Source organism: Etheostoma spectabile, chromosome 12 (assembly GCF_008692095.1).
Source record: "Etheostoma spectabile isolate EspeVRDwgs_2016 chromosome 12, UIUC_Espe_1.0, whole genome shotgun sequence".
Taxonomy (NCBI): Eukaryota; Metazoa; Chordata; class Actinopteri; order Perciformes; family Percidae; genus Etheostoma; species Etheostoma spectabile.
Window position 1 is genome coordinate 19,945,237 of NC_045744.1, and position 27,048 is coordinate 19,972,284.

Consider the following 27,048-nt stretch of genomic DNA (forward strand, 5'->3'; position numbering starts at 1 on the left):
ACTGGGAGTGAACAGTGCAGCGCAGCAGGGGTGTCCTTGGACAAAGTAAAGAAAGGGAAGAAAAGTGGCTGAGGCAAACAATGGAAATGACTGCGGACAGTTTGGAGCCAACGAGGTGAAACGGCGGGAGAGATGGGCTATTACTTATCTGTGCCGCGACTTGCTGAGAAAACAAGCACAGGTATAATCTTTTTTTTTTTTTTTTACTGACATGCTGGCATTCTCTGTAATAAAACAATTGGCAAAGACTTGATTGTTCCCTTAAGTAGAAGGGCTTCAAGTGCTTTTGTAGAATTGTTTATTTTACTGTAATTGCTTGAAATGCTGATTATGATGCATACATAGCCGTGCTATGATCTATAACACACCCCTTCAGTGTGAGACTCAAACAGATGGTTGTACCATTGCATTGTTGGTAATGTATGCGCCATACATAGCATGGACAACGGATGCAACATGCCAACATCTTATCTTTCAAAATGAAACAACTAGAGAAAGCATGTAGCTGTCAACATAACAGCTGCTACACATGCATGTTAACATGAACTTTTTTCTGGAAACAGGTTATTGAACAAGTATCATCTGTGTGGCTATTTAAAGTAGGATTGCCAGCTTCACTTTCATTCGGTGAGTATACAGAAATGAAGAGCTGTTAGTGCAGCTGTATTCACAAGAGAAAAGCATGTATGATGAAGTCTAATGTCTCGGTATGTACAAGTTTCAACCTTTTTTAAACCGCTGTGAGTAGGGCTGGGTGTTGTTTGGAATTAATAATAGTGGCAATTAATGAATCATGGTATGGATAACTGTATACAGTATTTCTAACAACTTGCTTTGAGAAATGTACATTTCAGCAAAACTTTTTCTTTTGTTTAACAAAAAAAACAAAAGTTCACAAATGTGAGATGTTATCTAAACAGAAGAAGATGGCATTTGACTAAAAGTAAAAAAGTGTTTGGAGAATGAGCCAAGGTGCTAAAAAAATTGTTCATTTCAATATTTTTTACAGTACAGGTTCCCCACATAAAAACAAATTGGTGACATTCGAAATGAAGGCAATACATTTGATCGATAGAATACTTTTATAAAGATAGGCCTTTGCATTATACCTAATGAGTTAGTTACAGTTTTATTGGTTTTTAGTTGGTTCAATAAAATAAATCAACAAGTTATTGACAACTATGGTGTTTATTTTTAGCTCACAATGTTGCACATGCATGCGTTTTGTGTCTTTGGTGTGGGCATGGGGTTCTCCATTAAAAAAAACATCATCAGCTTGCAGTAATTTAGAGATACTTTTCAGTCAATGCTAAAAATCATTGTGGTTAAATACCCAGGCATGGAAATGATAAGTGCTTGTTTGCGTTTGTTTGCATGGTGTATGGTGCCCACACAACAACCTAAAGCCCTAGAAAAAGATCTACCAAAACAATCTATGAGGGGCACTTCATAGATAGAGTGCAGAGAGTAAATAAATAACGGTTGAATCAAGTGCCTCAAGAGCATTTTTGCAAGACTGCCACCCTGGGAGTCCATTACATTTCTCTAAAACAGGGTACAACCAAAAAGCAAGAGAACAAGAGAAGAGTTTTATTAAAAGAGGTCCCATGAGAGGTTTAAATATTTCTCCTGGCAAGCATTTACTCAGCAGCTGAAGTATGACGAAGACTGTGAGAAGAGTGTTTATGAAGAGTCTTGCCAATTCTAAATGTGTAACATAATAATCCAGTTCACCCTTGCACAGACATAGCCTCAGTATTACCAGCCTGAATGCAGTTTGTGGCAGTGAAAGATTATGAATCTGCAAAAATCAATGAATATATAAATAACTGGAGAAAAGAATGTACCCCCCTACAGCCCACACGGCAACATACACACATGGTCACCTCACCTTAAATGCTCAGGTCAATTACGGGCAGAATTACTGTTCATTTTTCATTCACAAATATCATTCCTGAACACTGGCCACTTGTGAGTGTGTGCCCTACCTTTGCTGATGTCCTGGTACTCCAGCCACAGTTGTCTCTGGACCTGTTTGTTGGGGTACCAGATGGTACAGGACTCCTGGAAGCCGTACACTGCCTCCTGCACATAATGGTTCCCAAACTCCCTGAGGATGGAGACAAAGTCGCTCCGCTGCGTGGCCCCGTCCAGAGAATGAATGGCCGAGCTAAAGGCTGGGTAGATGAAGGGGAGAAAAATACAAACACTATTTTAGTGAAAGCAGATACGGAAATATAAAATAAAAAGAGAATTAGAGGGAAAGTATAGGAATGTATATTGTTTGCTCGGCCACTAGCCATCTGTTGGTACACTCTGAAAATGCATCTTTTCAGGCATACTGTTCTCACTCTCAACTCACTTGGTCATTGGCTCCCAGCGTCAGAAAACAACAACAAAAATCACTCTTTAGAGTCTGTACGGGACACTTCCTGCTTCTATGCTCTTGCATGTAAAACTCATGCATGTACTTGAGTAGAATAGGTTATGTTTGTATGTAGCAATGGTTATCTGAGTTATTCTTTGCAAAATAAGGGATTTAAGTATTTTAAAACAAAAAAAGATCTGCCCTGAACTACTGAAAAAGGTTTTCTTCTACAAAAGTCTTTCAAAATGATTTTTTGAAGATTTCCGCCTTTAATCATCAGGACAGACATAAAAGGGGAGAGAGAGAGAAGACATGCAGGAAACCGCCACAGGTTGGATTCGAACCCTGGGCCTCTATGTCAAGGAATAATACACCTTTTCATATGGGCTCGCCCTCTACCAACTGTGCTACCCGGGCAACCACATGTAGCCTAATTTTTGACTTGATATGACAACACCATCCTCTGCTGTGTTAAGTAAAAACGACTTAAAAGGTTAAACATTAGGACGTCCCCCTTCTTTAGACCAGGATAGGTAGCAGTTAAAAAAACATAGGGTTAGGGGTTCTTTAACAGCTAATTTAGACAGCAAATACCCATTAGGTCCTTTGGATCCTAAGAGAGACCTAAGCTGAAATGACAGGTTTTTACCCACATTGGGATAAAATGACTTCTCCAACCAGTACATGCATCTTGGTGGATCCTTGGGTAAGTCAATGGTGACACAAGGCGAGAGTGGGACTCACTTTCAGCCCTGGAGTGGATTCCTTAGACCGGCCCACTTTACTTCACGACTGACTATATTAAAATAATGTAGTTAAAGCCTTAGTGTAGAAGTCTGCAATAGCGCACTGTTCTCTACAGCCTTGTATTTCAGTGTATTTTTGTCAAATATTTCCCATTCAGTGCAAACACAGTAAGTGTTGCTTCATAATGATGTATTACAACAGGTAACATCTTTACAACACAATAATGTTCAACAATATCAGAATCTATCACATATTCAAACCTTGAAAGAAAATAAAATAAATAAAAATGTGTATAATATTTAATATTTTATTTCATCTTATTCCTTTTCAGTCACATTTACTATCCTACTATTGATGATAAAAATATTAATAATGGTCCCTATTAACATAGTAAGTATAGAAAGTGATTATATTGGAACATTGTCTGTGGTACAATATCTGACCACAGATGTTCCTTACACACTGACAGCAGCTATATTTACACTACCGGCTCTGCTTCTGACACTAAATCACATTTAAACAAAATGTCATCTTCTCAGCACAAGATCAAGTCAGTTTCATTAGTGAGAATGGTCTCGCATCATTTATTATCTCAGGGCATAGAGCAGGTCTACCACATACTCATTATTAATATTAATTCTAGTTCTTATAATGTTCACTCTGAGTTATCCTACCTGCCTACTCAGGAGTTATGAGCTCATGGCTGCTGCTTGGCTCTTTACTGGTGGCTGCTGCTGAAGAGCTACAAGGAAAACTTTGATTCTTCAACGTGAACGGTGGTTTGCAGGCAACGTATTATGTTTTGCACGGCCACTATTCTCCTGCACTGCTCCTAACTAGCTTAGCTGACCCTTCTCATTGCCTTTATTTGGTGTTCACAACTTGTTTTAATGAAAAGGTTGCTCAGTCTTCAGTGGCCGTGTCACTTTCTGGAGCTTCTTGCCTTTACAGCACCACCTTTCTCTTTCCGTTATCCATTTTTAGAGCTTCTTTTTGCTCACATGTCACATGTCATCGAATCCTAACAAGCACCACTGACTGAAGTGTCCAAGGTGACGGTAGACGGTTTGTTTTTTGGGCAAGGTGCCGTTGGAGGAGTCAAAACACGGCACGTCATAATAACCAGACTGCACTCTGTAATGGGCTTCAAGATAGACAACAGTGGGCCGCAAAAATAAAGAAATAAAAAGAGTCGGCTGCGAGTGCAGAAAGCCTAGGCACAGCATCAATGATATATTTCAACTGTGTTTTCAACCCAGTACCACGACTGAACGCCGGCTAGCGCTGGGCAATATACAGATGTATCGATTTCGTGATATGAGACAAGATATCGTCTTAAATTTTTGGATATATTGTCATATGGTAAGTGCTGTCTTAAGCTGGTTTTACAGGCTGCAGTACAGCAAAGTGATGTCATTTTCTGAACTTAGACTTTTTTAGCTGATCTATATTTTACCTTTATTCACTGAGTCATTAAATCATTTCTGGAGAATATTTATCAAAAATCTCATTGCGTAAATAACATTTTGTTAAAGCATCAATAGATATATATAATAGTCAATCATACAATATTATAGCATATCAACATCAAGGTATTTGGTCAAGAATATCGTGACATTTGATTTTTTCTATATTGCCCAGCCTTAACGCCGGCCCACCGGGAATTGTCCCAATGCGCCCGATTAGCCAATCCGGGCCTGTGGTGACATAAGTGAAATCAAGCACAGAACATGTCTCCTGATGTTATTGAAATTCCAAGTGAAATCAACTTACTTGAGCTGCAGAACCACAAAATAAAGTGCATTATTTGCATGTTTGATATGATACATTGACCACACTATAACAAAATGACCGTGTGCTCACTGGGGTTCCATCTTAGTAAATATTGGAAAAAGCAAAAGTGCAATAGCAATTTATCATTATCATTTCCACGAGAAGAAGCAGTATTAATATCACAGCACTCACGCTCTGCTCGTTCTTACTACTCCTCTAAAATTAAATTAGGAGGCCACTGAAGTGAGAGACAGAGAGCACAGTGAGGATGAGCGATGGGAGCTTTGCTATCAGACGTAAAAATCAGTAGCCGCACCCCTCCGGTGGCTGTTGAAATATGATGAGCTAAAGTGGGAAATGGGAGTTAAAAAAAATAAATAAAAAAAAAATAAGGGGAGGCTTCTGAGTGAAGGGAAAATAGAAACTGTATTCTCAGCAGACACGGCAGCCACTTTCAAACCACAGCAGCACCATTGGAAATGCATTAGAGGTGTCATAGCTGTATTATTTACAGTACAGTGGCTGCACTTTTCTGAATGCAAACTCTTTATGATGGATTTATGTATAATGCATGCACTTAAAACACTACAGAAATACCAATTATTAAATGACACTCCTTTCAGCCAGGCAAAACGTATGAATGTAATAGTTTAACCTTTTTTTTTTTTTTTACACAGCAAGCAGAACAACCCAAGTTATCTGGTGAGGCAAAAAAAAAAAAAAAGGCAGATATATTTTTCACAGAATAATACATTTAGTGCTGAGAATCCTGTCGGAAAATATTCAGTATAATCCTCAAATGTGTCAGCAGCCAGGAGCAGCCATCAGAAGAAGTATTGCTTGACTAAATACCTATCTACAGTTATCTTATTCTGTTAAGTTTCCATGGCAGGCGCTGTCAGAACGCCTTGGTCTTGCCATGGATACAAAGCTTTGTGATATATGACAGGCTATCAGAGACAAAAAAAAGACAAGGAAAATCAAATGACATACATATTCCTGAATGCAGACCTCCTTTTTATCTATCCATCTATATCTGCCTCAATAAATGTCCTCACATTTGCGTGTGACATCCACTTTTTACCTCTAAAAACGGTCCTATTTTTATAAAACAACCTGTATTCAGTAATTCTTTTTTTTTTTTTTTTACATGATGCTAATATTAGAGAATGAGTATGCCTGCTGCCAAAATCACTGATGTACAGTATATGTATAAATAATTAATTTACATTTGTGCTTCTCATGGACAGGCAAAATGATACAGTGACACAAACTTTTTCGCACACATATTTACAGTAAATTATGCATGTGCACTTTCAGTATTAGAGTGTATAAGGGCTCCAAAGCAATAAACTACCAGTGTTGGTTCATCGGGGAACACACTGTAGTTTAGAAAAAAAAAGCGCATATGAAAAAATGCAACTGTGAGTATTATACAGTGATTTAATCACCAACCTGCTGTGCTGCGATGATAAAAATCACTATTTTAGAATTGCCACGTGGTCTGACAAATTCATCATAAACCCAGGTATATAAAACACCTGACATATAACAAGTTAGAAGCCACTAAAGGTTGTTTTCTTAACTTTACTGCCACACAGCTCCAGCCCTCACTGGGTTATTTTTGCCTCATAAACACACAGATTTACAAACTGTTCTGGGAAAGCTCCGTTTTTGGGGGAGGAAAAACAACGCTTTAGTATGGATGGAGGGTTGGAACAGAGGGAAAAAAATGTCTTTACAACTTTAGTTTAGATAGACAATAGTTATAAGAAATTTTTCTGTAAAGGATAGACCAACTTACGTGAGTTATGTGTACTATCGGCATTCATTCCGAAATAACTTTGATAGTGAAAACACACAGTAAGAGTTCCAAAGTTGAAGACAAAAACATTGGTAACACCCAAAAACAAGTTTCTGAATATTTTAATGTGCACAGTGCCATGGTTAGCAAAGTTTAGCCCCTAGCATAATTGGCAGATCAGAGTGTAGCTGCGCCCTAGAGCATTACCCGCTTCAAAAAAACCTAATCTGGATCCCTGCTCCCTCTGACGACCTCCTCACCTCTGCTGACACCGGTTACGTTAACATCGTTATCCTCCTCGACCTGAGTGCAGCCTTCGATACCGTGAGCCAATACTCACCAAGACCTCGGTATCAAAGGTACTGCACATAGCTGGCTCCGCTCATACCTTTCCAACAGATTCCACTTCATCTCTCTCCATAACTAGACGTCTGCCACAAACACCGTCATTTGAGGCGCTCCCCAAGGCTCCGTAATCGGCCCCATCCATCATTTACATCCTCCCCCTTGGTCAGATACTCTGCCACTACAACCTGGACTTCCACCCAGATCCTCCCCTCTCCCACATCCACTCCTGTCTGTCAGCTATTAAAACCTGAATGCAACACAACTTTCACAAACTCAACAGCAATTAAACAGAATTCCTCCTCATAGGCTCCAAATCTACACTCAAATCAAACAAATCAGTAACCCCACTCTCACCAGTGACGGCACCATTGTTTCCCAATCTCCCCAAGCCCGCAACCTTAGCGTGATCTTCAAATTCTACACTTTCCTTTGAGCCCCACATCCATCATATCATTAAAACCTCTTTCACCTCTTGTTTAGTTTTGTCTTGGTTTGTTCTGTTTTGCATTGTTTGTTGTCTACCTCCCCTGTAAAGCGGCTTTGAGTCTGTGAAAAGTGCTCCATGAATTCCATTTATTAGTCACTGTCTATTTTGAAATAAATGGGACCATAATTTACAAAAAAACAAAAAACTTCATGCTGTATTGAACACTTGAAACTAGCAATCAGAGCATAAACCCATTATGGAAATGTTTACTGAGGTACTTAATCAAGCGAGAAGTAGGACCCTTTTTCCATAGACTTCTCTGCAAAGTAAGTTATTTTGACAACCAGTCGCCATGTCGTCCCCGTCCCCCCCCCCCAAGCCACTTTCCTGTTGTTGCTGAGAGAATCTCATGTTTATGCTGGTTTGTTTACATTTTGATTGAAAACATCAATCTTTATATGCAGTCAAAGTGGTGTGTGCCTCTTGATGATCTACTGGCTATTAAAATTATGAGTTATTACACAATTAACAGAGGATTTAAGGTTGTAATTATAATAGTCAGAGGGTGCTGTGTCTTACAGTACTGTGGCCCTCTGGTTTGGCTGTGCTTTTTATTTTGTGCCCTTTTGAAGTGACATTTTGCTAATTTGTGATTAAAGAGAACTTGACCCTGACCCATTTATACCCTTTCAGGGTTCTCTCCGAGTACTGCAGCTGAGCAGCACCACCACAATCAGTCCATAATGGACTGTTTCAACAAGGGATTCATTTAATGTAATGGACCCAACTTGAACCTTTTAGCACCACATTAGAAAATTGACAACAATGTGCCTTGTGGACATTGTCTTTATATGTAAATATATACATACTGTACATGGCTTAAATGTTGAAGATGATTGCATAAAATGGAAATACTCCAGTAAAGCAGTACCTTAAAATTTTACCTAATTACAGAGCTTGAGTTAATGTACTTGGCTACTTTCCACCACTGAGTTTAGATACTGTACATGCACTGTTGGAAAATAAACGTTAAAAGATGAATGTCTTGGCACGTACACCTATATGAAATGTATTACCATAAAACTCTTGCAGGTAAGAACAGATTTAGAAATACGTTTTTCTGCCATAACATTTATCTGTTAACGTTTATTTTCCAACAGTGCATGTACAGTATCTAAACTCAGTAGTGGAAAGTAGCCAAGTACATTAACTTAAGTTCTGTAATTAGGTAAAATTTTAAGGTACTGCTTTACTGAGAAAATACAGGCAGAGGGCAGGATCTTTGCAGATAAAGACACCACCACACACACTTCGGATTGTTAGTAATTATTGAGAGGGATTACTTTTGTATTATTCTATAAATTGTTCTTTTAGAAGTACTGTATATTATACCTTTAAGTAAAAGATCTTCATCCACCTCTGTCTAAAATAAATTTGGCATTGAAAGACAAAGGCGTCACAACAGTAACTTAAAGCACAAGAGAGGACTACATACCCGACAATTAATAATATGACGGTATGATTGTTAATCACATAGCTGATCAAAAATGAAAATTAAACAAAGTGCCCAAGCTGTTATGATGAGCTGCTAACCTTGATGTGTCACATTAATTACAATGTGATAAATTATTGATAGCCGACAGTGCTTTTTGTCTCTGTAGAGTGTGTGAGAGTTCATGCCACAGAGATGCAAGTGTGGTCTCCTCCAACATAAATAAACAATCCGTGATAACAGAAAAAAATAATAAAATATATGTTATATTATGCACAATTTCTTGCCAGAGGCGCAGAGTGATTTACCTTGAGAGAGGACCCACTGATTGAGTTTGACGTGGTATTGCACAGAACGAAGACTCCAGTGCTGAACAAGGGGGTAGCCAGACACCTCGCTGTAGTTCACCATACCTGCAAAAACACACAAAAAACACATCTATACATACGGATACAATCCTTAGTGCAAGACTTAAGCATGGTTCGGGGAGTTCACAACCACACCTGCAAAATCATACAGAAAAAAAAGTACTATTATGGTGTTGTGTTATTTACTCCTACAGTGGAAGAGATTGCAGTCTTCAGGGCTAGATCAAAGGACATCTAATTCTTGTTTACTTTACTTGAAGAATCAGGAAGAATATTTGATAAATATTAATATTATATTAGATGACAGGAGAGAGAAGCAAGCAAAGTCTCCAGTGTTAGATCAAAGTGGAGCACGGATTTACAGGAAAAAAACTCACAGGAAATTAACATAAAATCTATTCCAAAATAGTGATATAGTAGAATGCAGGATGATGTCTTCAAGTGTTTGATGAAAGCAAAGGCCAACCTCTCACTCGAATATGCAGCACATTTATAATAAACACAAGTATTTTCATATGCCATACCCCTTTTCCCTCTTAGGAAATTCTGTCAAACCCAAAAATAATTTTCATCCATTTCTGCAACATTCACTATTTGTAGCACAAGGTTCCAGCATGACAATGCAAATTATCACATTAAGATGATGTAAAAAAGCAAGTAGAATAATATATTTATATTGAACATGGAGCGGAGTCTGGATTAGAGTTTGACACCTTATTGCTGATCATGTCTAATTAAAAACAATAAAAAGAAATGCAATTTTAAAGAGATCACGAAACAAACAACGAAAAAACTGTGAGCCGATATGGCATGGTACCTTCTTAATTTTGAAGCTATAACAATATTTAGTAATTAACAATATTCACTTTTTATTACATTGAAGACGTCCCACTTCAACAATGAGAAAGGCGTGATTTATTTATAATGGGGAATATTAAAAGTGGTTGGGATAGAATTGATTCAATCAGACAACAATTTCTGTTCAAAGAAAGACAAGTTATTTGTGCAACCTTTAGTTAATGTTTGTTATTTTTTGATAAATAATAACTAATTGATAGGGTGGAATGATAAACATTTGTATTAAACCGTTTGGTATGAGGCTTTCAATTCGGTACGTATTGCCAAATGAACAATTCGTAGGACTAATCCTATTCCATTTAGAAAAAAAAGTAGCTGTTTTTGTTTTGGATGACCAAAGTCATCACACTGTTGTCCATCGACTGACAGACCAACCGAAATCGCCATGCACTAGAATTCCCATGCTAGCCTTCCAAGATGCATGCTAAATAAGGTGTAAAACATAAGCAACGTATACCGGTTATTGTGCGTTAGATACACATTTATGCTGCCCATCTCATGCATCTACGGGTTGTGAACACTTATTAAGCTGTCACTAAAATGTGCAGTGTTTTCTGCCCACTCAACAAAAAGTACAGATCTCAATTGAAGCTTGTGTTTCATTTGAACCGCATTTACAGACAAAAATGAACCAAAATCAATTTGACGAAAGGTTTCCGATTTAATACTTGATTCAGATTTGATAAAATCACATCAAACCCCAATATAAAAATCCTCTCTATGGTCCAAACTTACAAAACAGCATCTTTCTGAAAGAGCTAAAGTTGTCTGAGATTTCTTTTTGGGGAGAGCTGAGAAAAGACTATTAGGTACGGTTTGATATTGGTCTGTGGTTGGTAATCACTGTTTTATTAGGAGAGGCTTGATAACTGCAGTTTTCAAGGCTTCAGGGAAATTACCTGATAAAAGAGTTATTAGTCTGTTGCAAAACAGAAGCTTGTTGGTAAAGCGTCAAGACAGCAGGTGGATAGCTTAAGATGTTGCACAATTTCTTCCAGAGTTCTGCAGTGAATAGCATCAACTCTTCCCATTTGTATTCCTTCCATGTAAATATAGATGGGAATTTTTAGCATGACATTGAACTTTTAAAAGCTGATCTAATACCTTGAATTTTAGTACTGAATAACTCAGCAATTTGCGGTAAATGATCATTTATAAATGTTCATTTACTGATGTAAAGAAGTTCAGATGCAATTGGTGTGGAGGGACTGATCAGCCTATCGATTGTACTAAAGAGGGAAGGTGCATCATGGCGATGATGTTAGAAAAGGATTGCCTGTCTGCTATAGTCTGACAAGTCCACACAGCAATCCGGGATGGGAGAAAAATGAGCCTTGGTTAATTGGCATTTCTTTAAACCAATCACAATCGTCTTGAGCGATGCCAAGCGCCAAGTGGGGCCACAGTGCCGCTGCAAAAAAGCCTCGGGAACATGTGTACGTTCAACAGTTGTTTTAGTCGTGCAACAGAAAACTCAGATTGGACAGATAGTCTAGCTAGCTGTCTGGATTTACCCTGCAGAGATCTGAGGAGCAGTTAGCCATAGTCCTCAGAAATCAACCAGAGTTAAAATTAAAAATAATTGACATCCGAAAAGAGTGACATCCAGCAGAATTTCCAGAAGAACGAGAGCAATCCCAGAAGTGGAATGTAGTGGATAAAGATTTAGTCCGCTATAAAAAATAAAGGTGAATTTGAAGTTTTGTTTTTCACCATGTTCCTCTTCTAGATCACTTCTAGAGTGTGCATTTCTCAGTGGTGCCTTTTGCTTATCAAAGGGTTTTTAAACCCAAGCAGGTGGAATGACGTCAAAGACATCAATTCAAGGAATCTCAATTTAAATTGCCAAGAAGATCGTTCACAGAGGGCAATGCGAGTGGGCAATTCAGAGATACATGTGTCCTTGATGTACCGTTTGCTTTCCTAGTCATTTGTAAGATTTAATACAACACCTAAAACAACCTACACTTCAGACCTGCTTAAACTAATACTGTCAAGCTTAAACTAATATTGTCATACTGCAAATATTGTTTCATGTTGCTTTACAGCCCAGTATGTTGGCTTAGCTCCATGTACCAACCCTATCTCATACTCAAATCAATAATGTCAATATCTCCTCTGCCTGAGGAAGTAAACCATGCATGCATGTTTTTTTTTTTCTCATTTTGACGTACTGCACACTGTATAACGTTACGTGTGCATCTTGGTCCACTGACCAATGTCCTGTCATCTTATCAGCGGCAACAAATATTCAGTGGAAGATAAAGCGCAACATATACAAATAAAATAAAACTGCAAAGGGACACGAGGAAGAGGGAACATTTATCATGCACCTAGCTATTCTGAGACCGGTTAACGTTAAAGGACCAACCAGGCTTTTTTTTCTTTTTTAACCGATCAATTATAGATAGGAGCATGAAGTGATAGAGCACATATTCTTAGTGAACAGGACTTGGAGTGAATTTATAATCTCCCTCCCTTCCGTTTTGGTTATTGCTGTAAACCTAAAACTATTTTATCAATACAAAGTTAAAATTATGAAAGCAAAACAAGTGAAAGTGTCTGTCTTCATGTGTTCTAATTAGTGGCAGGACCCCATGCAGCATCAGGCCTTTAACATCAACATCACTTATATTGGGCCGTTAGCAGAGCTGTAAAATAAAAAATCATCTTGTCTCCCATGGCAACTGACAGCCGTGTCATGCTGCAGCGGTGGGATTACAGCCATACATCACCATGACTGGCCCCACCGTGTTCACAAGCACATCCAGAAGGTATCTGGATGATGCTCGTGTGACTGAGACACATTTTCCTGCAAGCACAGACATGGAAGAGGGGGCCGAGAGGAAAAAAACAGGGAGCAAAAAATACCTTTGAGTGCGTATGAGAGATTTTTATGGACATGTATGAGGAAGATAAATTGAGACATAAAAGTAAGACAATGTATAAGTAAATGCAGCTCTGCAAATTTCAAACAACATATTGAATAATAATGTCTTAAACTTAAATCAATGTATAAAAGCAGCAGTGGGCACTATTCAAAAAAGCATACTGAGAATGTTTCTTTCTGATGGCAGTTAGTTGCAGATGAAAGAAATAAATACAAAAGTTTTTTTTAGTGTCTCACTGTAAAATAATATGACGCTACAAATTCACAACTTTACGTATTGTATGTACCAAAAAGTGGAAATGTACGTGTATTTACTTAAGTAAGTTTGTGCCAACAAAATAAAACAATTTACTAAAGCATTTTTTTCCAAGCAAGGAATCTTTAATATTGCTGGCTTCATCTATCAGTTAAACCTCATTATGGAACCTAAATGTTCCATTATGGCTTTATTCAGACATGACAGGACCATTATTGATGCAATGTGCAATATTTAGGATGCGGCGTGCACGGAGGAGCTCAAACCACTAGTACTTCTCACTGCATTGGCAACAGTTTCTCAACCAATATTTTTCCTCACTGCAAATGCAAATAATAGATGACAGACTGATCTGACGTGGAGTCTCCTTTACAACTTAAAAGTGGGTCAATCATACAATTTTGTGCTTTACTGAAGTGGTTTGAATTTCTCTTGTCATAAGAGTGTGGAACAACCGGCACATTCAATATTTTCTTGAACCTCGTGCTTCTCATGCCTTCATGTTAGTATGATTTAATTCATATTTTAGACTGTGTTGGGATTGTTAGAATAATGTTACCAGGTCTAAACTAAGCTCACGACTTCTATGGAAAAGTGACTTGGGGGGGGGGGGGGGGTATTCAGGCATGAGCTAAACATCACACAGGAGGACTTAAGACGAGCCATACATTGAAAATGTTTTAAATTTATAAAGGTCCCATATTGTAAGAAGTGATATTTCAATTTATTTTGTATTATAAAGCAGGTCAAGGTGCTACATCAATACTGTAAAAGTTTTAAAATGCTAAATCCACAAAGAAATTCACACAGCACACAGTATTCAGAAACTGTACCTTTAAACAAGCCATCAGGACTGCCGTGCGGTTGTGATGTCACAACTATATTATGTATCTAGAGTTAGTTAGTGCAGTTACAGTCATTCCCGGGCTGCAATGACGGTGCATGGACGCTAAGGGCACAAATGTGGAAGAATACAGAATATTTGGAGGTTGAATACAGGTCTACATACAGACATTATAAGAAAAATATATATATATTTTTTTTACATTACAGCATGTAAAATGTAAAATAAAATGAAAGAATGAAGCTGAAAATGCATGTAATATTGGATCAACAATATTGGATCAACAATTCTATAATAAAACCATAAGAGTTCTGCAATAAATACTACCATGTATTGTATATTTTGAGCATCAACAATGAGACAAACAGATATAAAGTATGATGATTGTTGGGATGCAAGGCCAGTATTCTGTGAAAATGCAACATTTGGCAGTAGCCTGACACCATCCATGAACTTGATGAATAAGCCTCTAAATGTGATGTTCCTGCATTGTCCTCACCTTCAGCTACATCCATTTATCCCCTCTTATGGGAAATGGCTCCCCGGAACGATAGATATATTCCCCAGCGCAGAGAGAGCGAGAATACACCACTACATAACCACCCCACCCCCCTTCCTCCCTTAGTGAAAATGAATAACAAGCCCAAAACATATACAGTAGCGCAGCGTATTCTTCTTCTAGCTGAAAGGCCTTGTCTCCCTTTTAGCCCTGGGGTGCTCTGCTCTCATTGTCTGACAGAATGATTAATTTGACTGAACTTCGCTTTGCAAACATCCCAAGTTCACAGTCTCTCTACATGCAGTCAGTGCCAGAGCCTTGAAGAGAAGCAGCATGGCCAGCGCTGCGCTATGTACTACAGCAGATTTCCTTCGTAAAAATACAAGGCATTAAAAATGTCTTTCATACCAAAAATACATGTATGTTTTCAAAAGCTACCACATCAATAAACAATTTTTGCTTAAAAGCAGTTGATGGTGGAGCAACATGGCGGTTTTATAACACTGTCATGGCCCCGACTCTTTTTCCGTTCCATTCAGAACTGCAATAGCTTTGGTTGAGGGCCGAGTTAACTGAATAGATTTACACAGGTAGTGTAACAAATTCTATTTTGAGGTACTAGAACCATTCTTTGAGTATTCCTGTATTATGTTTACTCCCACCACATTGCAAGTGGAAATAGTAATGGATGCAGAACACATTGAGGATTACATTTGTACAATGTGAAAATCCTTTTAATGCCTCATTGGACATTAAAGAGAAACTTTACCAGTTTTAGCTTGAACCCGCCCCATTAACAAGTTCATAAAATGCACAGTAAACTACATGCTTTGGTTTTGTATTGTTGGTACTGTAGCAGAACTGCTCTCAGTTGCATGCCCTCAATATCTCCATGTCTTTGCAAATTCCAACTCGTTATGGTGATGATGGTGCGATGGCAGGTGAAAACGATACTGCTTCTTAGTTGGGGGCCATTGATTTTTCACAGATTTCTCTATCTACATGACAGAATTGCTGTTTTTTCTCTGCAAAAAAAGGAGAAAAACTGTTGTAAGACTTCTCTATACAGTGTATGGGCTGTACCCAACTTGGATTTGGTTGTTCACTTCAAATATTCTACTATTCATTCCTTTTTCCAGGGGTTTGGGGGAATTTTCAGCGTGACAGCTACGTTCAAGTCAGCTCTCTGAGGTGATGCATGCTTACAAAGAGGGACTCGCTCCATATTTTTTTACTGAGCTGGGGAAAAAAGCCTTCTCTTACTTTGCTCCATGGTCTTGGAATAACTTGCAAAACTTGCTCCATCTAATTGATCTAGTCCCATTAAATTAATTTAAGGCCATGTTAAAATGTCATGTAATTCAAAAATGCAACTGCCACATGTGACCTGTCCTTTCCTCTATGTGTGATTTTGTCTATGCTGTATTTCTGTTTATATTGTAACTGGTGTGCCGTCTTGGCCAGGTCTCCCTCGAAAAAGAGAATTCAATCTCAAGGGACTTCCTGGTTAAGTAAAGGTTAAATAAATTTAAAAAAAAATGTTGCCAAACGATTAACTCAACTCTTCCAGCATGCGACACACGTGTTCCTGACGAATGACGCAGGATGTGCTGCGGAAGGGAAACAACTATATTACATAGATTTTATAGACTATATTACATTCGGATTTCCGATCTTAATATCGGATAGGTGCACCCCTACTGTATATAGACTGGTCCCACAGGATTAATTAATGTCATAAGGTGACTAAAACATTTACTAACTGAAAAGTGTGGATTAAGTATTAAAAACAGTACAAGTAATCCAACAGTGAGTAAAGTGCTTTGAAAAACTGCAACATAAAAATACCCTAAGTGACAGGAAACACAGAAACACCTGTATGATGCAATGGACATTCCTTAATTAGCTACGTGTTAGTGTGTTGAGTCGTGGCTATACATTTGTTGTGGTGTTGTAATGGACTGCATTATATTGAAAAAGTATTTCCAACATGGTAAATATTTTGTCCATTATATAATGTACTGTATACAAAGGAGGTACATATGGGAAATACATTCAAAATCATGCAATCCAAAATTGAATGAAAACATCTTTTGGTCAGTGAAAATTTAATGAACCATATATAACCATATGTACCTTTATAAATGTAGGATTTATTACTGTACAGTTACTTCTGTAACTCAGTTTTTATACAGTAACATACATTAGCAATACATTAGTAATAGTAATACATCATACTTATTATACACATTTATATTTACTATTGACACCAGTTACATATGGAAAATCCTGTGTTTGTCATGAGATTATATTTGAAATCATGCATCTGTGTCTTTAAACAAACATTTAACAGCATCATAAAACACTGCAGACACTGATGTAGTGGTTGATATTGTTAGTGTATCAAAAAGAGCTATCAATCAATTTGGGAGTAAGGCTCCAAAAAGAGTTTTGGTGGCCTAACCCTTAACAGTTGGGTCACAGATGGTCTCCAACCCTCTTTAAGAAATTAGTAAATTATGAATTTGAGAAGATTTTACTGGTGACTTATAATGCAGGACGTTAATTAGCTTAGTAACAACTGATGAGCCTGATTTAATTCAGGTGTCATTGCTCTTCCATTTTCCAATTCTTCAATTCTTAACTAAAAATCACGTCAGTTTAGGTTTACTGCTTACTTTATGTGTTTTCCAGTTATTTACAGTATGGTGCATACATTTTAGATAAATGCACTGCCCTCTAACGGAACTATGAAAATGGTTGAATGGTACCCTCCTTACACTTTTCTACACTTGAGCTCAGAATGACTGAGAAAAACATTTCTTTAGCTGTAGAATTGGATAAAAAAGGCTACCCTGGTCACAGCTATACTAATGCAGATTAAATGCATGGTGGGGTGGGGGACCTAATAAAGCTAACTGTGTGACTAATGGCGATATTAAATGTAAAACTTGTGATAGGCACAGAACTGCATGTTAAACTCTAGAGCTGAAAATGGATTTTAAAAGCAGTTATATTTCCTTCGGTGAGCATATTGTCTCAGAATAAAGCCAGAGCTGTCTAGAAACTTTATATTTGAAACTCATATAGACGGGACAATTCTGGGCCTAGAGTGTGTAGCAGTTACATAAATCAAAGCAAAATTGAATCAATATTCCAGCTCTGTGAGAGCAAGTCTGTGTGAAGTAGTCCATTGGGATGTAAACTCTCCAGTCCTTTGAATCCCCCAATGAGGACCAGAGTTCAATTCCCAACTATTGGAGTGTTTTACTCAGTGATCCATCTTTGTTAAATTCTTTTTCATTGTCCAAATAGAAAAATAAAACACCCAAGTTAAGCTGCATGAAGGTAAAATCGTTTCTGTCCCGATCCCCACCCCCCAAATTCTCTTCACGCACCTACATTTTCTAATTTTCCAGCACCTTGTCACACAGAATGTCTTTATTGTGCAAATATACAAGGTCACATGGGGAAAAGTCTCTTGAAACTCAGAAGTTTAATTTCTCTGCTTATTCAAAATACAGTGATGTTAAGACTAGCACAACCTGCACTGTACTGCACATGTTGGTATTATCCTGACCACAATTGTTTTGTCAGTATGTTTGGTATTTTTGAAAAGATTAGAGACTAGAGGTGAATCAGTCACACCATTAAACTGTTGCACTAAAGTTAGGGAGGTTAATTAGGAAGTAAGCATTTGCTTTTATTTTAAATTGTTTGTGTAATGGCAGCCATAATATTAATGAGCAGGTGCTGAGGTGGAGAAGAATGAAGAGGAAAAAAGAGCCAAATTGTTTATTTTGTATATAGCCCCGCTGGGGTCAGCTGGGAAAGAAAAACTGCGCACAGAAAACAGTGCATACAGAATACAAAAAAGTTCCCTCAGTTTTATAAACTGTTTGCACGGATTCATAATCTGTGCCCTCCGATTTAGAAACGTGAGCAAAGTTAGAAAGATAGTCACAGAATCAAACTTCCGTAATTTTGGCCTTTTGCGGGGTTATGGCTGAAAATTCAGTAGAGACGTCTGTGTGACCGGACGACCAATTTCCACATCAGGACCACTACGGGCCCTCCCAATGAACCGGGTGGGGTGGGTAGCGGACACTGCCGCAGACCCCTAACACTTTTGAACTTGAGCCGATCACGGCCCTGGCGAGGCGGTTGGGGCAAACAGAGGACAGTCTGCCCCAGTTGACAACCGCACCGGAAGCAGGGGGCTTCCGGTGCTTCCTGCGGGGAGAGAGGGTGCAGTGAGGGTTATTGACGAAAAAGTCATCTCAAATCTGTCTTGGTTTTTCAAAGTGCGGCCTCATTTAAAAAAAAAAAAAATCTGATCTGGGTCTGATTCAGGTCCACATACGGAAGTGGCCCGAATCTGATTTGAAAGAAAAAAAAAAAAAAATCTGATCTGGACTGGACTTGAGTATTCACACTATTTCTGAAGAAGTCTGACCAAAAAAGATTTGGGCCACTTTTGCCTGCAGTCTGAACGTAGCCTAAAAGTTGGAGGAGGCGTTGGACAATATGCACCTACCATGGGGAGATTTGCAGCATGTTGCCAAGGAATAAATGTGATGGTGAGATCTCTTTGCAGCCTAACGTCCAATAGGGGATGAAGAGGAGTAGGCCTAAGTAAGTAACAATTAGTGGTAACGTCAGTGACAGGTTTGAGCTGTTGCTCAGTTGATGTTGCTGAGTTTTGAGTTGTATGAGTTAACATTAAACAGTTAATGTTGCTGGTACGTTACGAGCTAACAAAAACTTAACGTTCAACAAATTGGGTTGAATTCCCTGTTGCAACTGCAGTAAGGCCAGAGGCTGGTTCTGCTCTGTGTTTTCCTGGTGTTTCCACCACGGGTCACCTTTGTAGATCACCAACAGTCAATACTCGTAGTGACCGCGTCGGATTTTTTTCACGCTTGCGCTTGCAAGCGTTTATGTTTAATAGAACTACATACACTGCTACACATAACGTGCAGCCAGTTAAGTCAACACGTAAATTTGCAGAAGCACAGGTAAAGAGAGGTGAGTTCAACCCTACTTATTCTGCCTTTAACTACAGTACTTGCCATAGTTACATGCCATAAAACACACTATTCTTAGAGCACTCAGAGAGAAAAATATGAATGTACTAAATAATATAGTATTTAAATTAAACTAGAAACTGGGAGCTAGAGAAAGTTTGTTGCCATTATTAAAATATAAGAGTGTGATAGCAGTGGTGAGTTCAGGTGTCAGTCCAGGTGTTAGTGGCCAGTCTGGTCCCAGTCAATAACATGGTCAGAGAGAAAGAGCCAGGGCGCTGATGAATTTTTAACAAAGCAGACAAATCCATTTCATGGAGCTGCTAAATAGGTCAGATTATGAGTGGAACAGGTAATGACACTTGAAATCCCAAAACACGCTGAACAATTGGAATAGCAGAGTTGTTGGATGACAACCAAAATGTCAGCAAAAAAACTCAAAAGTGATTTCCATTGAGAAAAAAAGGAAGAAAAAAAAAAAAAAACTCCTGCTTTTTTCCCAGCTCCAATTAGAATGCTTGGGGAATGTAAATTGAGTTCTCTTGTTAACATTTGTGACTTTGTCCCATCGGGAGGCAGTGCAGAGAATATCAAGTGTAGGGCTTGCTGATGCTCGACACAGAGCACAGAGCTGACAGAAACACCCGACAGTCCTCCTGTAACTTTGCAATACGACTGGAAGGGTTTTGTTATTTTAGTGGCTTCTCTAAGGAAGATTCATTGGAATGAGCTCAGGTAGGAAAGTAATCTTATGGCTCATAGAACGCCATTAACTAGCCTGGCCTGTGCTCCATTTCACTCTAGGATAAGTGTGGGAATGAATGATTTAGTAGGAAAGAAAGAAGAAAAAGTGAGTAAGTGAAGAAGTAAAGAACGTGAGTGGGGGAATGGTAGGAGCTATCCAGCGGGCCCATTCTTTAATCTAATGCAAAATTAAATGTAATACAGATGAGCACAGATTTCTTCCCCAGGCAATTCTGATAGGAAAAGAAATTGCTCGAACAAAACGTTGGCCCTGAGAAACGATGAGCTGACACCATGGGGATGGTTAGGTTAGAGCCTAGGCCAAAAGCTTTTCATAATTCAAGGCAAAGAGAGATTATCATAATACAGGTCTTCAACACTTGTGCTCATCTCCTTTCAGGCAGGTTCTCTCCACAAAATGCTTACACTAATCCCAACATTACTGTTCCTATGGACCAAGCTCAACCGTAAAATGTCCTTGGTGGCCTCTAAAGTAACATTTAGACCATGTACAAACCTAACAGTGTTGCTGTGAACTACTGGTAGTGCAGAAAAGAGGTTTCAGATAGATTCAGAGAATCCTCTAATCCCTCCAAGCAGTGTGGTCCCTGTGCCTCTTTCTGGCTCCTTTTTTTGGGCCATTTTTTTATGTCATTCCTAGTCTTCATGATGGGTTGGCACAAAACTCTGTACAGGACCAGCAGGTTTACACTTCCTGACAGGTCCTGATAACTACAAGATGAAGTCAGTAATTTTGGTTCTGGTATCCTATGTTTCCCAAAGGATACATTGTACTAATTATGGGGCTCATCTAGTGCAAGTACTAGTGCAAAACTGGCAAAGCTAATGACATTCCCATCAATGTCAGCTCTTGTTTTTGTGCTTATTACAGTTACACATGTAAGCCTGCAAATATGCTAAACTAAGTTTAAATCTTAGTTTAGTCAAAATGATTACGTAGCGAGCATGTTTCCATGCTGGCGTTGCACACAGCACCATTAAATTATACCTTCTTGTGCCATTTGACCAGCCTCATCTGACCGTTTGTGATCAAAATCATAGCTGGTAGACAATATAAGAATTGTAGTAATAACGACTTGCTTTTGTATGGCAGGTAAGTTACAGTAAGTAGGTAGCTTTATTTTTACAGCACTCAATTAAAAAACATGCAGTTGGAATGTGTAACTAAGGTGTGGATGTGTCCATGAAGCCAGACAAATATAGCCACCAACTGCCAAACACATTATCAATAAGCCTAAGCAAGTGGTAATTAGGCTGGCAGATGTGTCTTGTGACGACTCAAGGTGACACGCTTTTCATTTCCGCTGCGCTGAAGGAAGGCTGAAGGGACCGCTGTTGCCAGCGACTCAAAATAAGATGGCAAAAAAGTTCAGCAGATACCTTTGTGCTTGCGTGGTCACAAGGCCATATGCTTCGACTTTAATTATGAGGGACTTGGGGAGAGAGGGACTCTGGGTTGAACTATGAATCATTGCCACACTGCCTGCCTCAAAAGGCCTGCTGTTCTACTGGATTTAAACACTCCCCACGCCGGTCTCCTCCTCTTTATAAATAAACCTAGTCCTGATGTGTGTGCTAATTAGACAGCTGACGGCACAGTTTGCTTTCATTTACACCTCTTTCTTTGCCTGATTAAATTCTAAATATACAAGGTTTACTGGTATGAGTAAATAAAAGTAAATGAATGTTGACTGTGTACACACAAAGCCGAACTGAACCGAGGCAACCCCGCCTGAGCCAGAACCACTGATGCATTTCATGAGCCCAAACCCTTTGAGAGTAGTAATACTCAGATCATGACCTCTTTTTCAAAGGAGACCTGTGTACAAGAATAAAGACACAGTTCAAGCACGTTCACGTTTAAGTTGCATTGAAAACTTACATAGGAGGGGTTTACATAGATTCAGTTGTGTTCCTTTGCAAAAGTCTCTACACAGTTACTTCATGCACTGCAAATTTTTATATTTTGTTTAAATTGCAGTCCTATATCTTAACATGTATTATTTGTCTTAGATTTTGCTTTTATATGATTGTCTTTGTAGTTATTTGATGATCATTGTTAAGATTTTCATTGCCAAAGACTACTTCTGTTATCGCTGTGCACATGAAAAATAAATAAAAGAACCTTGTGCCTTTTAAAGTTGATTTTGTTTGTGAAGATGCTCAATGTTTGGTACCATGGAAATGGCATGTTATGATGCCAACTCCTATTTTGAAAGACAATTTTCCACACAATATTTGCAGTTTCTAACTGTGGAATTGTTGGGGCTTTGTAAATTACAGAGTGCTCTAGACCTACTCTATCTGTAAAGTGTCTTGAGATAACTCGTGTCATGATCTGATACTATAAATACAATTGATTGTAGTGCAGGACCCAATACCGGATAAGCGGATGAAGATGGATGTAGTACCAATTTACAAAATAAAAAATGTACAAAGTATGTGCAAACAACTCGCTGTCACACTATTTTACGGACCTTGATATACAGAAAAATAAACTAAAAACAAATTGTATATAGAGCCTAGCCTGATAAAACCCCAATTGATTAAAACATTTTTTTTAAATACAGACATACTGTACTCACGAAATGACCCAAGAGAATTTGGCCTTTCTCGATCAGGTTCAGATTCAGAATCAAAGCTTTAGCTTTGTGTGTGTGTGTGTGTGTGTGTGTGTGTGTGTGTGTGTGTGTGTGTGTGTGTGTGTGTGTGTGTGTGTGTGTGTGTGTGTGTTAAAAAAGACAAAACTAGTGTAAGCGATGGGCTTTAGATGCCCTTCACCTACCTCTAAAGACAAACAGCTCATGCTCTGAAGCCTTTGATAGAGAGGCTTGCTCCACAGTGGATCACAGGGGTCATTATTTATCCACCCAGCATTGTGCTGATTTAGTGGTTGAGTGGCCACTGCAGCCTAATTCTTTTTAAAATATTAAAAACTAGATCTGAACAATGAGGAACATTGTGACTCAAACCTGTGTCTCATTAGATGTAAAACAAGCGTCCCACTCACATTGGCTGCAGGTGGCTACAAGGCAGGCAGGTCTGTCACTGGGGCCCCTGCCTGAGCTCCCTCCCCCCTGGCAACTTGCTGTGACCCCCAGCTGTATTAATTATCCCATCCAATGTTGTCAGCTAATTAACTGACGTTTAACACGGGAAATGGCTGGCGAAATTCCTCACAATTAATCAGCGTTGAGGAATGAATTAAAACCCTTCCTAAATGTGATTACCATTGAGGGGCTTTTAATTGAGCTTCAGATGTTATATTTGAGTTACGGTTGAAAACAGAATTGGCGCAGTTCACATATTTACACAGTAAGACATTTCTATTAGAATTCCTGCTAATGAAAAGGCCTCTTGACAGCAAATAAGAGCCTAAAATGTAGACCTGTTTAAGCAACTAACAATAAATGCAATTAAGCACTTAGTCAAAAACAGGCTTATAATGCCCTAGAACTATGTGAATATTGAATTGAAAATGCACCATTCAGGAAATTAGTCTTTGTGAGTATGTCAAAAGCCTGAATAAAATATAATACATTTTTTCCCCATCTATCTATCTATCTATCAATCTATCTATCTTTGTCAGAAAACATGGAATATTTAATAAATCAGAATATTATAACTCAACTTTGTCACCTTGGAAATATAAAGTTATTCACAGTTTCTACACCAGAAACTGTGAATAACTGTGTTTTTTTCTACACCACATCAAGGTTTCACATCAACATACTACAAAATGCATTTATGAATATATATCTTGTCATGATGAAGTTGGTTGAATGTAACCAACGATGTCAACACACTGAAAAACACTGACCGAGACCGGCAGGGAGAGAGAAGTGAAGGCAGAGGAGCACTTGGCAACTGACAACGCATTAAAACTCTTTGAAAAGTACAAAGAGTGAAGTGACAGGAAGTGTTGTACTGTTGCAACCACCTTGGCGGCAAAGTGCGGCTAAAGTGCAGTAACATCATCGGGTCAAAACCCAGCAGAGTCGAGGTGTGATGGCCACAGCGGTCTGTAGTGATTTTGAGTGTGTGTAAAAAGAAGTGTGTGGATGTGTGTACATGCCTGTAGGGCTGCAACTAACGATCATTTTCTATGTTGACTCATCGGTCATTCATTTTCTTGATTAATCAAGTTATTTGGTCTACAAAATGTCAGAAAATTGTGAAAAATGTTGATCAGTGTTTACCATAGCCCAAGATGACATCCTTAAATGTCTTGTCCTGTCCACAACTCAAATATATTCAGTTTACGGTTATAGAGGAGTGGAAAAACAGAATATTAACATTTCAAAAACTGGAATCAAATATTTTTTACACTTTTATAAGAAATGACTAAAACTGATTAATCAGTGATCAAAAAAGTTGCCAGTTACTTTAATAGTTGGCAACTAATAGTTTAATCGATTAATCTTTGCAGCTCTACATGTCTGACTATACTGTGCGCATGTACAGCTGAGTAATTACACTGAGGAATCATACAAAAGGCAGAGGAGACACTATGTCAGCATTAATGGTTCATATGTTGTCCCCAGGTGGAGGGAGCGGAGTGGGGGTGGGATGACAACACTGCTGAAATGATGGGCTGTAGATGCCCTTCACTAACCTCTGAAGATGAACAAGTCAGACCAGAAGCTGTTGATAAAGAGACTTGTTCCGCACAGGATCATAAAAAGACATTTCATCGTTTATCCTCCATCTGCCCTGAATTAGTACAGCAGGCGCCACCAAAGATCACTCCTCTTTTTTCCCCTATATAAAAGTAAGTAAGAGACCTGATCACACATTTACTGACAGGAAGATCGCAAATACTGGAAGATAACACTTTGATTACATTTGTATTTGTATGTTGTTGTCTTGAGGAATCACCCAGAATACAAAAATTCAGCCAGCACTTAGTCAACAGTTTGCTACTGTCACTGTGCCTACAATGCATCGCTAATGGAATTGTAATATTCTCACTGCAATGAAGGGAAAACTAGTCAACAATTTGTATTAACACCATATTTTATTACAATTAGCATTTTGTTTAGGAAACTAGAGTGGTAACTTCATTAAAACAATTGCTGCAAAAGCTAATACTATCAAAATTATTACAAAATGGGCCTAATATAACACCAGCAATAAGCCCTTGTTCCAGTTTAATAAGTAACAATAAGCATGTTAAGGCTTACAGTAATGAGTAATAGAAGCTTCAGATTAAATACCACTGCATTTAAACAGCTAATACCCTATTCATGTCATATGATTATGTGACGTAATCTCTCACTTGCAAAGATAATGGGATAAAATATAAATCAAGTGTCTCAATGAGAGAGGAGAGAGGGGAGAGAGAGAGAGAGAGAGAGAGAGAGAGAGAGAGAGAGAGAGAGAGAGAGAGAGAGAGAGATATATAGAAGGTCCCTAAAAAAAACACATCATAAACCATCAGCAATAAACATTATCCATTTCTTTGAATTATACAATGTTATAAAATCCTACAGCTTTGGTGATTTTTTTTCAGATCATGTCAATAAATCTCATTAAAGCTTCTTTAGAATCAAGAGGAGGAAAGAGTCACAAGGAGCAATTTAATAAAACACACAACATTGAAGAAAGTGTTTGTGAAAGCTGACAGAACTGCAGCCTCCAACAGCAGAAAAGATAGATCTCAATTACATCCCCAGACAATTAAGATAAAACTCTCAAAGAAGTGGCATCATTCAGAGGCCTTCTGTGTATGAAATTGAAATAGAAATTACTAAAAACGCTTCCCATTTAATCACTTTTATCTCACCAAAAACACACCAGTTTCGATTCCAAATTCTTACACCAAATCAACCCGATGAGCTGTGACTGAACTCGCTCCCGAATGTGTCTCAGTGCTGAATAAATTATAGCCCCCGCATGTTTTTCAAAGTAAATACTGTACATGCTGAATTATTGCTGCGCTCCAGCACCCGCCGCATCTCCACTCCCCTGAAAACTGTGATGCCGTATTCACAGCCTCATCTGCCTCATTGTGTCCAATCCATCCATCTTGACTAGAGGGCTTTTGTTTGAAGATTTTGTCTTGAAAACCATTGGGAGAATGGCAGGGCCCCTGAAGGCATGACCTTCCTTCACTGCCACCAATGCTATCACAGCCTCATAAGATATAGATTATGTGCCATCTCGTTGCTGACATATCTAAAGGCTCGTAGCGCGGGGAGTGTGCCGAGAGGCCGTGGGCAGAACCCAAGGGAAGGCCAGGTTGAATGAGACGAGACCACGGGAATACAGTAACACAAATGATGACCTTGATAAGGAAAACTTGGCCTGCTCTGGCTGAAAAAAAAAATGAAAAAAAAAAGAGAGAGAACCGCTTTAAGAGGATTGTGTGATCAATTCAATTCCAACCAAGGCTCTAAATATTAAAATGCACTGATTGCAATGATAGTCATTACCCTAAACTGCAATCCGGACCAATAAGCATGTATTATTAATGGATAGGAGCCGAGTTTGGAACAATTGGCATTTATCTTTGTGTCTTAACCTTTCAGCATAAATGTCAAGTCAAATTCTAATAGAAAAAGTTTGAAGTTCATCCAACAG

The 27,048-nt window shown here is 38.5% G+C and overlaps 1 protein-coding gene across 1 annotated transcript in view; it reads right to left on the reverse strand.

The window, feature by feature from the left end:
- The window catches only part of LOC116699838 (astrotactin-1-like), a 372,650-nt gene that overhangs the window by 145,624 nt on the left and 199,978 nt on the right, over positions 1–27,048 (reverse strand). Inside the window, 2 exon segments of the mRNA XM_032532626.1 lie at positions 1,989–2,177; positions 9,268–9,372. Coding sequence (XP_032388517.1) covers positions 1,989–2,177; positions 9,268–9,372 — 294 coding nt within the window.